At 34.4% G+C, this 16,017-nt stretch overlaps 1 protein-coding gene across 1 annotated transcript; it reads left to right on the top strand.

Moving 5' to 3' along the window:
- Positions 1-293: 293 nt before the first annotated feature.
- Positions 294-4,381, top strand: LOC149566361 (GDSL esterase/lipase At5g33370-like). Its single transcript, XM_089817390.1, has 5 exons — positions 294-573; positions 1,882-2,009; positions 2,099-2,341; positions 2,895-3,147; positions 4,155-4,381. Exons 1-5 carry the CDS (start codon positions 294-296, stop codon positions 4,379-4,381), a joined length of 1,131 nt encoding a protein of 376 aa, XP_089673516.1.
- Positions 4,382-16,017: the final 11,636 nt, after the last annotated feature.

The raw sequence follows: 16,017 nt of genomic DNA, 5'->3' as shown, positions 1-16,017 counted from the left end.
TTCCCTGGATAATAATCAAAACACACAACGAGACGACTTATCGTGGTACAAAGATCAATAAAAGAAATGCAAGAGTAGCTCATACAAATACTGTGACAGACAACCAACACGATGGCTCTGTGAAAGTTGTAATTTCAACCACACAGTCATCAATATAAAGACAATTCAATTGGCGGTAATAAATGAAGATGTGGGCAATCATGTTACCCACCACTTTGGAAAAAGAGACATGTAACCGCCCTAAATTTAGTATGAATGCGGACTATAAAGCTTGCACTCACTTCTCTGATTTCATGCCCTTCTCAATCAGTGTAATCAATTCCACTGAGAAGACAATGGCAGACGTGCTTGTTGGGTCACTTTTTGGATTTCTTGTCATTTTATCAGGTTGCTTTTGTGTGGTAAAAGCAGCGCCTGCATACTTTGTGTTTGGAGATTCACTTGTGGACTATGGCAACAACAATTACCTTGCCACCACTGCAAGAGCCGACTTCTATCCATATGGAATTGACTATCCCACTCATAGAGCTACTGGCAGATTCTCTAATGGTCTCAATATTGCTGATTTTATAAGTATGTGCTTGCTTATAATAAACAAGTTCATTTCCAATGTTCTATGTTACATTTTATATTTTATGAGCTAATTAGTTTAGGTTTTCTTTCATGCTATAAATTGTTTCCCAAGTGATTGCCTTTACAGAGGCACGGTTTTCAAGATATAATGCAAATGATAGTTTGAAAATTTCATGAGGTACTTGTGAACTAGCCAGCCTACTCTTTGACAATGCTCTTAAAGATCTGACTAGTTTTTCTGATATGTTTTCTTGAAAACTTTTCATTTAGCAGATTGCTTTTTATCTTGTTTTGAAGATTTTAAGTTTTTGGAAGAATATTCATCTCATCAAAAAGCCTTCAAGGTGTGATTGAAAAGCAATGTGTGAAGTCAACTTGATTGTACAGCTTTGAAGTAAATTTGACAGTTTTCTAGAATTTCTAAATTGGTTCATAGTTGACTTGATTGTATTTAATAATGTGTCTAAAGAATATTCATTTGAGGTACCGATTTAGTTTATTTCTATTGAATTGCTTTCAGTATTGTTTTATTTTTGTAGGCAACATGTTCTCTATATATATCTATATATTTTAATGTTACAGGTTGGTGTGTTGAAAGGAAAATAATTAAATATCAAATTAAATTTGTAGAAGTGTATAAATGGTTTTTTGTTGGTCTACATATATACTACAATTTGGACAGGACTCTACATTTGATTTCCTATATTTTGAGAAAAAAATTGAAAAAAATCTATGGCAATTTTCTTTTCTATCACATGTTAAGTTCACAAATATTCAAATCCAAGACCTATCACATTAGAGACTTGAAATTATCTTAATGTTATAAGCTCTTAATTGATTTTTTTTTCTAATTTTTATATCGTATTATTGTTACAGATTTTATAATAATTTACATATATTTAAATTTATTTATTTTTAATTTACATTTTTTAAATAGAAATTTTTGGAAAATCAAATTTTGATCCACCCAATCTTTGGAAAATTTAAGATTTTAAATTATCATAGACTGAATAGTTTTAAATAAATTTATTACATTTGATTCTTATTATCCTTATTGATGTTACATATTTCTAAATCACTCTCGATCTATCATCAGAAAACAAACCTAGAACCATTATAATGGTAAAGTTAAGTTGTACCATGTAATTTGTCATTACCAATGGACGAATTAGGTTTTGGCATTTTTTCCTCATTCCAACTATAACTAAATGAGGTGAAATCATGTTCTATTTTGTATGAATCAGCCACGGCTAATTAGATAAAACGATTAGGATGAGGTTACATGTACAAGTGTTGTTTGAATTGCAGGTATGAAGCTGGGGGTAGAATCTGTGCTACCATATTTGAGTCCTGCGCTTAATGGGAACGCTTTGCTCAGAGGTGCTAACTTTGCTTCTGCAGGCGTTGGGATTCTAAACGACACTGGAGTGCAATTCGTATGAATAATTTCTATTATATTCTTGTCGTCCTTATATTCATTTTACTTCCACCAAAGAGATTGAATCGGGATTGTTTCTGTTTGCAGGCAAGTATCATCAGGATGCCACAACAGCTGCAGTATTTTGTTCAATATAAAACCAGGGTGGCGCAGATACTTGGTGTTGCTGCAACTGACAGACTTGTTGCTCAAGGTCTCATGTCGATTACTCTTGGAGGAAATGACTACGTCAACAATTACTTCCTCGCTCCGATCTCCGTCAGAGCCATTCAATATAGATTACCCGATTACACACAGTTTATAGTCTCGGAATATAAGAAAATTCTCAGGGTATTTTCTTTTCTTTTCCTTTATATAAGAATAGGATGTAACTTTGATTACAGATCTCAAAATAATCAAACAATTTTTACTTTAAGTAGGAAAAAATGTTCGGCCCCACAAACAAATTCTAGCAACTCGTAGCTCTTTTAATCTTAATAATAACTTTGATTCTTTAAAGAATGTTATTAAGTTTGGATTGTTTAGATAATTAGTTTAAAATCTGATTAATTGATAGGTTTTATTATTGAAGGATAGAAAATGGGATAGTTGCAGGTCAATTCATTTAAACCTATCAACTTGGACAACTAGTTTACCAAATAATTCTATTTTGAACTAAAATTAAAATTATAACTGATTTACTTCTTCAAGTTTTTCTGTTTACTAATTATAAGGTTTAAACATCATATACTGAGGTTAAATTCTTAGACTATAAGTATTAAATAGTCAAAATTGTCTTATTTTTTAAGTTTAATGTTTTTCTTAATATTTGATGTTTATGAATTATATATTTTTAAAATTTATTTGATTGATATCATTGAAAAAATATGACTTTTTAATGTAGCAATTGCACGACTTGGGAGGTAGAAGGATACTGGTGACATCATCAGGGCCATTGGGTTGTGCTCCTGCAGAAAGGGCCCTCAGGTCTCGCAATGGCGAATGCGTTCGAGATATTCAGCAGGCTACTCTACTCTTTAACTCACAGCTGAGATCTGTTATAAATCAACTCAACACTGAGGTTTCTGCTCAGGTTTTCACCTTTGCCGACAGCTACAAAATGAACATGGGCTTGTTCAATAATCCCGCAGCATACGGTAATGCAGACCCTCTTTTATAATCACCTTCATTCAGCTTTTTAGTTTACTCTTTTATACTTAGGGGAAGAGATTGAGTAGTTGTTAGGGGTTCAATAAGGAAAGAAAAATTCAGTAGTCGTTCAGGCTAACTTCGTGCACTTACAGTTCCAAACTCTGAACCTCTATAGATGAGTGAAGAGCTTAAAGCTAATCTTTCGGCTTTCCTACATTTTACTGAGCTCTTTGTAGAAGTGGTAGAGTGTGAGGTGATCCCGCCTCTAAGACCCCCAATAGCCATTATAGTACTTTTTGCACAGGTGGACCAATTAGCAACCAAGAAAACTTAAAAATAAAAATAAAAAGAATGGCTATTGGTGTTCATAGTGATTTGTTTTGGTATGTTTATGTGCAGGTATCAAGTTTTTTTTTTGCGTGGTAATTAGGGTTGGGGGGAAGGTAACTGCTAAGGTGGCATTGTGTGCATGGCCAACAACTGACTCATTTCCCATTTTTGGTGGAGAGACATTTCATAACAACTATAGAATATTTAACCACAAGTACTCTGTTGTTTGGTGAGCCACTATTGTAGAGTAAAGATAACACTCTTTTACTACTTAGGACCTCACGGCCTCTATAGAGAAATCCCTAAATACCCAAATGCAGAAATCTTAGCTTTAAGCTCTTCAGCCATCCACAGAGATTCACAAAAAAGGAAATATAACTCTACACACCAAATTAACATAGGCAGTTTTTTTAATTTTAAAAGTGGGCTCAAGATGGTTTATTTAAGGATATCACAACTCTGCACTTAATCCGCAAATTGATAAATTTCATTACTCTCGTTGTTTTAATTTTCAATCAGAAATGTTTCAGGCTAAAGACTCGTGTTTTCATTACTTAATGATACAAAATCTTTATTAAAAAAAATTGTATCAATTAAGAATGTGTATGACTACACTATATATGTGTAGCACTGTAACTGAAAAATTCTGGTATTCTAAATCTCGTTGTGTTTGTAATCTTAGGATTTGTGGATTCAACAAATGCATGTTGCGGACAAGGAAGATACAACGGGATAGGCGTGTGCAATCCATCTTCAAGTGTGTGCAGAAACAGAGATGTATATTTGTTTTGGGACAATTACCATCCCTGTGAGAGGGCCAACAAAATCATTGTCGACCAGTTTTTTAATGGCCCACCTTCTGTCATGAGCCCTCTTAACCTTAGACAGATGATGAAATTAGATGACTGACTCTTTCTGTCCCCGCAAGTAGAAAGTCAGGGCAGATCAATAATAAATGGGCCACTTAGCATGTCAGGTTTCTGACTCTGCAATGTGCCTTGCCAGTGATTTTAATGAATTCAAGTTATGTAACAAATTATTCAGTGCAATTAGAGCAGAATGTGACTACGCTCGTCTTATAGATGGGATCCATTGCTTTGCTTCAAACGATTTCCTTTGTTTTGGAATACGCAATCTGTCAGTAATGTTATCAAATAAATCAGATCGTCAACTTTCATAAATGACTTCAATTTTTAAGTCTGATCTGGGAAAATGACGTGCCAAAATAAATTTACATTGTTTAATTGTCTGAGCACAGCAGAGAATTGCAATGTCCGATGATGGTGGTTGATCAAATTATATAACAAATCCTTGTTTCACCCTCTGTTAGAATACGGTGCAGTAAATTAACCAAATCTGGTTGGAAATAAAATAATTATATTGTTTTTCAATAAAGTTTTATTTTCCTATTTATCAAAGTAAACTATTCAATCAATTTATCTAATTGTAAATTTTAAAATTATTAATGTCCATAGCCATTCTACAATGGTAGAAAGTGGGGTGGGATGTTGTGAGCATGTTATTGTTAATATTTATATTTCTAGGTTAAATTTGACAATCATTTACATGTCAAAATCCTAATATATATTATAAGTAAAGAATATTTTAAAAATAATTAATAAACACTCCATTTAAAATATTTTCTAAAATTATAAACTTTAGATATATAAATAATCATTTAAATAAAAATTAAATAAAAAAATTAAAGTAGAACATAGAAATATAAATATAAATATTTCTAATATAGTAAATTAAATTTTAATCATTTTATAATGGATATGTATCGGAATTTTTTTAGATAGATTTATTCAAGATATCTATACTAGTATTATATTAGTATTGATCTTTTTCCAGTCTAAACAAATAGCTAAAATCTCCAAATTCTTTTTTGTCCATGTTTATCTAAACTTCCAATTCTTCATTAGCACTAGTTTAAAATACGTGCTCTAGACAAATGGTTGGTTATCTAACTATGATGGCATTGACCCAAACTTACAAATTTTCAACAATGCCTATGAATAGAAACTTACTCTATTATCCCCAAACAAACCACTACTCCATGTATGCAAATCAAAAAAATTAAACTTTTAAATAAAGTGCTAACTCCTAGGTATCTACATGACAACTAATATGAAAATGCATTATCCTAAGTAAGCTTAAGTAAAGTGTAATTAGTAATATTTAATTACACCTATCAAAATGCATTATCCTAAGTAAGCTTAAGTAAAGTGTAATTACATATTACACTTTACTTAAGCTTACTTAGAATAATACATTTTCATAGTAGTTGTCATGTAGACAACACAGTAGTTCATGTTTTATTTGAGCACATGTTGTCTCACACCCTACTTTGTGCGATACGCCTTTGTATTCTTATCTTCTCATTGTAGTGCATACTTTCATGCACAATGGAGGATAATCCACTCTTGGTGGATATGTGCTTAGTTGTTATGCTTATCACTTGCATGACTCCTACTGACCTTGGTGTCTTTATATACAAGGTACTTATATGATGTATTTATTTGTGTATCTAATTCTAATTATCTATTATTGATCATCAATGAATCAAGTAATTTGAGGATCATATAATTTTTGTTACTTATGTTATCAATTGAGCTTCTAGATCTTGGCATTTTCAGTCTTTTCCTTACGCAAAATCTTTAAATAGCATCAGAGTCAAAGGAGCATTTATTACATAGTCATTAGAAAGACCTTTTTTTGTAGGGCAAGATTAGAGCTTGTTGGTGCAAATTAGATGTTGGCATCACATTAAGAAGGTCCAAAAACCCCTAAATCAACTCATGTTTCATCCAAATTGGACATCTGAGGTGAAATCTAGAGTCATTTGAATCTTGAAGGTATGACAACAATTCTGAAAAAAAAAAAATTACATAGGTGATTTTCAAACAATGGTATCGCATTCATCCAGACTCCCTTTTTTCGAGAAATTCTTTTTGTTTTGGGGTAGAATTTCTTTATCTACATATTGGTGCACGTTGTTTGTGATCTTTGTTCCTAAATTTTTCTGAAAAATTAAAAATCTCATTTTTTGCAACTTTAAATGCTTTCTTTTAGGCTCATATAGACACATTTTCAAGTGTTTTGTTTAAAGTGTATAATTTTTTGTCTAATTTCCAAATTTGGTATCAATGTGGAGAAATTTTAAGTGGACAGTTCACTTTTAGCATTTGGTCATTTTGGCCTATTTTGGCACTTGTAATTGTTTTGATATTTATTTAGAGGATTAAGGCATAAGAGAACCATTTTAAAGTTTTCTATGTACATTTTATACAACAAGGGAACTTTGAACATGTATATCATTCTATAATATTTTCTATACAGAATTTTTTCCTCGAATCAATTTTGAATATCAATGTTTGACAATTTTTTGTACCATTCATTTAATTAGATTCGACGTCATATTTTTATTTGAATATTCAAACACAAGAAAAAATAAACATGTTAAAAATAAAAATATCATATAAAATATAAATTGAGAATTGAGATGGCACTCTACTTTGTAAATTCACTTGCAAACAAGGAAGAAGTTGGGAGTTTCAAAAACAAAAATTGGAAAACATGTGAAACAAGTAAAATTCTTCAGCTCTACCAAATATGCAAGGATATCAAATTATTTAACTTGTTTGTTGTCCTCTACTCGAATTATTTTAGCTTTTTGGCTAAAGATGTATCAAAAAAAAGTAGCAAAAAAATTATGATATTTCAGAAAGGAAAAAGGGTACGCATTCCTATCATAATTAGCTCCACCCCCCACTCCCCACCCAATAGGATTTCCAGACAAGGATCCGAGCAAAAACCTATTTATCAATATGTCCCAATTTATATCCGAGAAAGCTAATTTTCCTACTCTATATCCGAATGATCATCCAAGTTAGATTCAGAACAAGAAAAGGATAGAAAATCAATTAAAATTTTACTCCAAAATAAAATACAAAAAGAAATAGATTAATTTAAAGTAGTCAAATGTATCGCATATTAAATGTTATAATCTTTTTGAGATCCTATCACAGAATTGGGATACTTCAAAGAAGAATAATTCAAACAAGAAGGGAAGAAATTAATCCCTGATGGTATAACTAAAACGATCCCTTCTACATAATCAATTCAGCCAAATAGATTTATGTAAATCATAAAAAGAAAAGATGCCTATCTAAACAAACTAATATTTTAAAAAATCATATGCATCATTGGGACATAGGAAAACAAACATTATACAAAAGTGATGAAAAAGAGGGTAATAAAATAGGTGGTCGCCAGCAAATAATGAACCTAGACAAGGATGCTAGGATAATAAGATAAGACAAGATAAGATAAATTTATTAATGTCCAATGGGAGAACAAGGGTCTATGGGACTAAAAAATTATAGAACAAGAAGCAAAGAACGAATAGACCACCAAACAGTTGTCGGGAAAGAAAATAGAAGAGAAAAGAAAAAAAAAAGATACAAGACGCAGAGTAGTGGCTGGGAAAGCAAATAGAAGAGAAAAGAAAAAAAAAAAAGATACAAGATGCAAACTAAGGGTTCTTCCCAGGCTAGGGTTCTTCCCAAGCTAGAAGAAGTCGGACACTTAAGGATACAGACCCAGGTGAGGGAGAGCATGTAGTTGTCTTTGAGATCTGCTAGTGGGCTGATGTCGATGAAGATGGAGATGGAGCTAAGTCCTATGGGGTCGCATGAATCTGGATTGAACAGTGGTGGAGGTATCCAGAGGTCATTTCACAACCCACCCAAAGGGCAAGGGCAAGAATAAGTTTGTAATGAGCTTCTCTGCAACCTGCTTCAGGGGGAATAGAAGTTGTAGGGTGTGATCATGAAGCCACATTGCCTCCCAGAGATAAAGTACCAAACATGTCTGATCTGTGTAACTGAAGAAGGACAATGAGTTGCACTCTCAGAATAAACAATAAAATCTTCCTCTAATCTCATAATAAATAGGGCAATGGAAAATGAAGTGTAACTCAGTCTCAGTCATAGCCAATGTGCATAGCCTGCAAATACGATCCTCTCTATCAATGTGGTGGTCTGTCTAGGTACATAGATGATGGGGACCAACCCTCAAAGATCCTACTGTGAACCGAAGAGCATGACACCAACTCTGAGATAAATATCTAGGTCGAACAATAATCCCATCCTGCATGTCCAAAAAGTGCTTAGCATAGAAAGCCATCCTTAGACTTAATGCCCTAGGTGGGTTAGTCCAAGTTGTAATGAGGTACTGTTTGTAGATGTCAAGTCTGGCCTACTCGTTCAACTCATGTCTGGAAGGGAGAAGATGAGCATGAGCATCTAATAAGAACCGAAAGATCAATGTCAATCCTGATGGAGCTCAAAAAAGATGTGGCTTGAGCATACCAACAACAGGCTCTTAGAGAGGTGTCAGATCTAGCAAGTGCAACTAAAGAGCAGTATGCAAGGTAAGAGTATCTGTCTTTTCCATCTGTGGCAAAGCAATGAAGATGGTGAAGAAACCATATCAAGTAAAAATAGCCTCCAACTAAAAGGGATGAGCTCCAAACTCAACCAAAATGATACTGTGGAAAATGGAGTGATGACATTTGATAATCCATCGAAGGAAGAGAGTCTGAATATGCTCAATAGAGGCCCAATCCGAATCAAGCAACAATGGTCCCCAAATGACTGAACCATATAGAACAGTAGGTCTGGCGAGAGAGTCTAGGAGGGACAGCTTGGACAAGGTATCTTGGAAATGGTGTCTAAAGCACTATGTCTCAATCATGGAAAGGGAACCCATCCCTTTGTTGATCCTGGGTTGAATGGTATGTTTCAAACTAAAATGAGGACCGGAGAACTTGACCCTGAGGTAAGTATAAGAGGAGGAAATCTCAATCTCCTGACCCTAGAAGTAGAAATGTAAGTGTGAGGTCTTCAAGCAATAAAAAACCATGACGTGAGTCTTCCCTAAGTTAACCACAAGTTGTCTCAAGTCACAAAAGGAGGCTAAGTTGTCAAGAGTTCTCTAGAGGCTCTCAGGTGAGGAGGTAAGAAGAATCACATCATCCACAAAAAGAAGGATGGAGACTAAAACCTTATGTAAGTAACAACCATCACCTAGAAGGGATGAGTCTCTGATAAATCCCTCAAGCTCATCGATGTAGATGCCAAAAAGAGTGGGGGGGAGGGTGCACCCTTGCTTCACCCCAATAGCGCTCTGAATAAGAACAAAGAGCCCCACAAGAGTCCTGAATCTACCTCAACTCACTCATAGAATCTAATAATGACCATCAAAAGAATCTTTGATATCATAATGTCTCTGAGCCTCTAAAAAAGGGAAACTCTAGGTATGGAATCAAATTCCTTTAAAAATTCCATAGAACAACAATAGACTTTTGCAAAGTGATGACAAGCCTCCTCAATGACTTCTCGTAAGGTCTAGTTATGATCCATAGTCTGATAATCTACTCTAAAACCAACTTGACCTCTAGCCCTACAATTCATCCTATCCAATTCCGCTGAAAAAATAGTGTTCAATGTTGTGGCATAAAGTTTGGCAAAGGTATGCCCAATCATGATGGTTCTGTAATTGTTGGGATCATAAATTGACCCCATCTTATGAATCAAATGGATCACGTGCGTCAACCAAGCCTCCAGAAAGCTGGTACAAACCACTCTATTAAAGAGAGTGGCGAGATAGGAGCCAATCACTGGGCTACTAAGCTTGAGTAGTTCCTCCTGGAAGCCATACTCATTAGTATCTCTACTACATCTCATAGTTATGATGGCCTTGTGGATGATGGAAGTAGTAAAGGTACGACGGTGAGGGGGTGAGATGAGGTGGTGAGGCAGATGACCTAGGATGTCATGAAGGGTGGTGGTGTGGGAGATGAGGAAGCACAAGTCGATGGAGGAAGGCGGGGGTGGATAGCACAAGAACAAGGTGTACCAAAAGAGCTTCAGGTCCTGGCTAAGCATATGGTATAAGTTTCTACACTATGAAGCAATGTAAGCATGTTTCTTCGCATTAAGAAACTAACAATAGTAATGTTGAAAGCTGGAAATAGCAAAAGGGGAGGTCTCAAAGGTTAATGTCAAGTAGCTGTGAAAGGCTTTACAGTTGTCATTAAACCAACGATTCATAAGGTACGTGTTTTGGTGCTTGGATCTAAGGATAGGGCGGTGAGGGATGGAAAGGAAAGTGGACTACCAGATTGATTTGGTCAAGAGATCAAACATGAAGTATTGTTACACTCAGAGAAACACATAGGCGAGAGGAGTCGACGTAGGTGGAAAATGAAGAGGTCCTCGTCGCCCTCAAAAAAGAGAAAGTGGAAATGGATAGGGGTGTGATCCAAAGCAGCAAGGGGTGGGGATGTGGGTAAAGGTGTGGAGTGACCTTCCCTGAATAGGGAAGGTAGGACTAGCAAGAGGGGGGGAAGAAGCCAAGCGCAAGGCACAAAAGAGCATGGTTAGCAAGTGGGAGAGGGTGATGGTGAAGCTACAGATGGAAAAGATGAAAGAAGCATCAGTGATAATGTAGTCAACAACACTAACACCCTACAGTGTGGCCAACAAGTAAAAAGCTCAGATCTAGGTTCAAAACAAAGAAGGTCATTCAAAATAAACAAATTAGAAGACTCACATAGCTGGAGGAGGTGACGACCATAGATAGATAAAGGTCCATCGTGATCCTTGAAAATGCACTAGAGTCCCAAACTAACATGATCAAGTTCAGTAATACAAGTCCAGTCTATGCCTTGGTCATGTAAAGGGGTCTATCATTCCCTAGTCTATGCATTGAAGTCGCCTAACATAATGATGTCACCCAAGGCACCAAATCTAGAAATGCACTCAATCAGATCAGTAAATGGATCATCGTCCTCAATATTGTGAATGGCGTAGGGTGAAGAGGATGTGGAAAGTAACAAAATGCGATGAAGATATCTTGATGATGGTGTCTGTCATGACATATGTGGATCCACATAAATTTGGCATGTGTGTTAAAATAGACCACAAAAGTAGCACTGAAGAGGTTGTCTCTAATTAGGCAGGTAACACCTCCAAACCCCCACACCCCACCCAAGGAGAGAACCTCATCCCTGAAGACTGACAACCACTGATAACCATCAAGACCCAGAAGAGAACGAGCATGACTCTCATGGGTTTCAGTGACAGCTAAGATATCAGCCGACCCTACAGCATCCTAAAAAAGACCTGGCAACAACCAAAAAGATATGTTATCGTTCCAGTAGTTATCAAGGAGAGAGCCAGATGGGGGGCAGGCCCTTTTGTCAAACTGTTGGCATGGTCATCATTTGGCCTTAGAAGCCTTATCAACCTAGCTCTATTCCCACCAACTAGGTGGAGAATCTTGCATCACTGCTCCGAGATTCCTGATGACTGCCCACTTACCGTTGCGTCTAGCCTCCACTACAAGGTTCCTAGCCTATTTCAATTCAGTCACCTATGCTCTAGTGAGATCCTCCTCCAAATAAATCTTAAATGAAAGAGAAAATAATTTTCTTTTTTCCCTAAGAACTCATAGCCTGTCATGTAAAGAGAGAAACCTGATAATGAGAGTTTCATTGGGGCACATCCAACATTTGTCAAGTGAAATATCATGAATATCGAGCTGATCATTGGGGAATGAATTTCCCGCAAATGAGGGATCAGCGATGGGGGAAACCATGAACACGTAAATTCAGCTTGTGTGTCCATCTCACCCCTTTATCATTCATCTTACCCTGAACCAGCTTTTCAATCCTCAGGAGAGGTGTAGTATTGATTGTGTTTTTGCAAATGGAAGCCCAAGATTTAACTTTTTCCTCTGTCTCTAACATTAAGGTTAAATGTTTAGCCACTATATCAGCTTGTACATTTTTGTAGCTGTTGAGACCCTCCAAACTCATAAAAACTGATTCCATATTGGATTTGATACCCGTTGTTTGTGCATTGAAGACTGATGAAAAACTGTGTAAAAGTTGCTTTAGTTCTGACACTGAGGTGGATAGACTAAGTACAGTACTATGGAGCTGGGAGTTTTTAGCCTCAAGCTTGATGAGGTGGTCGTGCAACTTCTGGTAGGCAAGCATTGGAGTCTCCTCAATATCCATATCCATGGAGTTTCCTCTGTGTGAGATGCCACCATTCCTAGCATCATTTTTTAGTCCCATCACTACCTGCAGTTAGAGATCAAAGAAACCTCCCGCAAAACTAAAGACTGCTATCTTCAAGTCCATCAGACATTATGTCAAACAGTTTGTGGTCATTCACAATACACCAGTTTTACCCCAGATTTCCCTGTAATTTTGTCAAATAGATTGCGCACATTCACATTTGTACCTCAATTCAAAAAAAATAGTTCAGCAGTCTAAGCATTTGGTTTACATGCCCTGTTCTCTTCTTAGAAGATCCATAAAAATGTTACCAGTAATAGTTTTGACTAGTCTTTGATTTCAATGGCGCACGGAAATCACTATTTTCCAGTTCTGGACTTTGAAGCTCTCAACAGGAGGCGCCTTCAACGTCCGGGTTTGCCAAACTCAAAATACATCTAAGTCTATGAATCCTTATATTTCTTAAACATTTCGCCAAACATATCGTGTGCATCAGTAGTGCTTCCACTTTTTCCTTCACGACTACCTAGTAGCGTAAATGTCAAAGATGTACATAGTATTCTCTCTAATTGGAGTTCTATGGACAAGAAAGCATAAGACTGAGCCATTACCTATAGAAGATAATATGTCCGAGAAGGAAATGCTTTCAGACTAGAGGAAGTTATAAAATAATTCAAATACTTTAGATAGAGAGCATCAAGCCTACTATAAAGAAAGCAAAATAGGGATAGAATCTATTGTGATAATAAGTAGCCATTACTCTAGTTTGAGTGCAAAACCCTTGGTTTGTATGTTATATGGAATAACCCAACACCGACTAAGTCTACTTTGAAAAAAAAAATTTAAGTGCAGGCTGTGAGGACCAAGTATGGCATCTCTTTCTAATTCTATAGTATGTCTTCATTGTAATAACATGCAAATTAAAGAAGAATTACTCTAGGATACTAAATATTTTCCTAATGGCTATAGTGTGACTTTTTGTCATTAGGTTCCTAAATTTTATTAATTTTATTACTCTTATATATGTAGATTGAATCAACCCTTTTGGATTAATATTAAAATTTACATGTAGAACATATCCATATTCAATCCTAAAAAGAATTGGAAATTCTATAAGTGAATTTTTAGGTCAAGAATCTTTTTTTCTTCATCCAATGATATCAAAACTTAGACCTTAGATCCACTTAAAATCATTACAAATAGATCAATTCATATGTTGCAACTCTTCTTATACCAAAATATCATTCAAGAAATTATGCTTTTTGATCCAGAATCTAGGCATAATTATTATTAAAAAAAATTCAATTATTAACCCCACAATTGAACTTAGATTACAAAACTCTAAGAATCAATTTGAGGTGTGGAATTCTTGTTACGTCTCCAAGACAGATAGGTGTCAATTTTTAGTAGAGTCAGAGAAGAAAGGGAAGCAACTTAGTAGTAAGATCCATGTTCCTAATTAAGATATTGGAGGAGGTGAGAAAGTGGAAACAGAATCTAGTATAAATCCGGATATCAGTTTAGCAAAAACCAATAATTAAAAGAAAGGTTTATTAGAAAAAATTAGTAATTGGAATGATCAAATCAAAAATATTTATGGTTTATAAGAATAGAGGAAGGAAACACCTAAGAATAATAACTACTACTTAGATAGTTCATCCTTTGATGACAAGATTAAGAAATTGGAATTGTGTGAAATATGTAAGAAACAAAATATATTCATTGAAAAATAGGCTGATTAATGATATTTAATGTTAATTCATGATGATATTTTTGATCGACTAATTTTATGGGATTAGTTGCATAACCCTCATACTACTCAAACTAATCATATTTTGGATGATGAGAAGAGATGAAGCCTTGTATTATCCCCTAAAGAAAATATTTGTAAAACTCAGTTAGCAATAAAAATACAAAAAATCTCTAAAAGTATTCTTAGGGAAGGTAATATGCTCTAACTTGTCAATAATGAAATGAATAAATAGTCTTTGGTAGATTATCAACATCAGATAGTAAATAAAAATGCATCCTTAATTCCCCACTAGCTGATTAAATAAAATAGTCTAGATCAAGAGGAAGGTATTAATAAAGGTTTCAATAACCCTAAGTCCCTAACACTTGAAGAAAGCAGAAAATAGAGGATTTTAAATGAGAATTTAGTTGGGGATACTCTTTTCAAAGGAATTGATAGAAAAGAAAGAAAAAGATTTAAAAGGTCAAAGAAGAAAAATAAATCTAAGAAAAAAGAGAAGAATTTTAATTCAAAGCATTCTAGATCCAAAATGGAGAAAATGCAAGAAATAACAAATGTAGAAGGGTTAAGTGTTGTAGAACTTCTCCAATCCCCAATAACATGTTAATAGAACTAGTATTAGAAAATACTAAAGAATTAAAGAAGAAATACAATCAAGAATATAAGTGATTAGAATTACAATAAGTTAATATGGTAACAAAATTGACAAAGGAAATTTCAAATAAGAAGAAAAAGTTTTATAAATTCTAGCAAACACCTTTGGAAGGAAAAAAGTTATTTGAAGCTAATAATATATTGACTTCTCAATATAAAATAGAATAGAAAATAGAACAAAAATCAAATTCTAAAATATTCTTAGAAGAAGACAAGTTTATGAAATCAGACTCCTTCTTAAAAGACAAAAATAATGAAGAAGCAATAAAGGAGAAAATTTGGTTAATTGAAGAAATCATAGAACTAGATAAGGTGGGAGAAGAGGAGTTTTTAGAAGGTTTTAAAGAAAATCACATTACAAATGAATTCATAGAAACTAATGCTCCTATGATAGATAAAAATAAGAATTTAGTCCTTTTAGAAAGGGTAGCTCAAGAAAAGTTTGTCTTCTAAAACTACAAAAGATCCTGATAGAACAATTTAGGAGGATGTGAGACCTATTATTCCTTATCAAGAAGTAGTAGAGGAAAAATTTGATTCATAGAGTTGTATTCATATTGAGTTAGAAGATTTATTGAGAGAACTAAAATTAATAAATCAAGAAGAAGTTTTGGATAATCAGAATTTATATAATTTAGAATCTTAGAAGAGAAGGAATATTAATTATTGGGAGGAATTTGGGGTCCAAGTAATAGAAAATTTTCAAAAAGACTTAATTGTTAAAGATTTAGTATGTTCAAAGGTTGAGAAATCATTAGACAAAGAAAAGGACAAAGATGATAGAGAAATTAGTAATCAAATTATGAAAGAATTAGAAAAAGATTGCTTGGATAGAGAAGAAGAAGAAGAAGAATTAATTGTTGCTAATGTGTACAATGCAAATAAAAATCTAGGTAATCTTGGAATTGAAGAAAAATTGATAGGTTTACAATTTTTAAATTATGGAAAAAATAGAAGAAAAAGAGGGAGAAAATCCTTAGTTGGGCTTAGATCAGCTACAGGTCTAGCTGGAAACCAAAAATAGATTAATGATTTTTTCAATGC

Source organism: Cupressus sempervirens, chromosome 3 (assembly GCF_028749045.1).
Source record: "Cupressus sempervirens isolate cs-2001-9-10 chromosome 3, ASM2874904v1, whole genome shotgun sequence".
NCBI lineage: Eukaryota > Viridiplantae > Streptophyta > Pinopsida > Cupressales > Cupressaceae > Cupressus > Cupressus sempervirens.
This window is presented reverse-complemented; position numbering and strand designations above follow the sequence as displayed.

What these genes read in the sequence shown, in the direction of transcription:
- LOC149566361 (XM_089817390.1), top strand. Translation starts at nt 294, where the DNA reads ATGCCCTTCTCAATCAGTGTAATCAATTCCACTGAGAAGACAATGGCA. An exon ending in ACGACACTGGAGTGCAATTC is followed by an intron (nt 2,010 to 2,098) that starts GTATGAATAATT and finishes TTCTGTTTGCAG; the next exon opens with GCAAGTATCATCAGGATGCC. An exon ending in CAATAATCCCGCAGCATACG is followed by an intron (nt 3,148 to 4,154) that starts GTAATGCAGACC and finishes TTGTAATCTTAG; the next exon opens with GATTTGTGGATTCAACAAAT.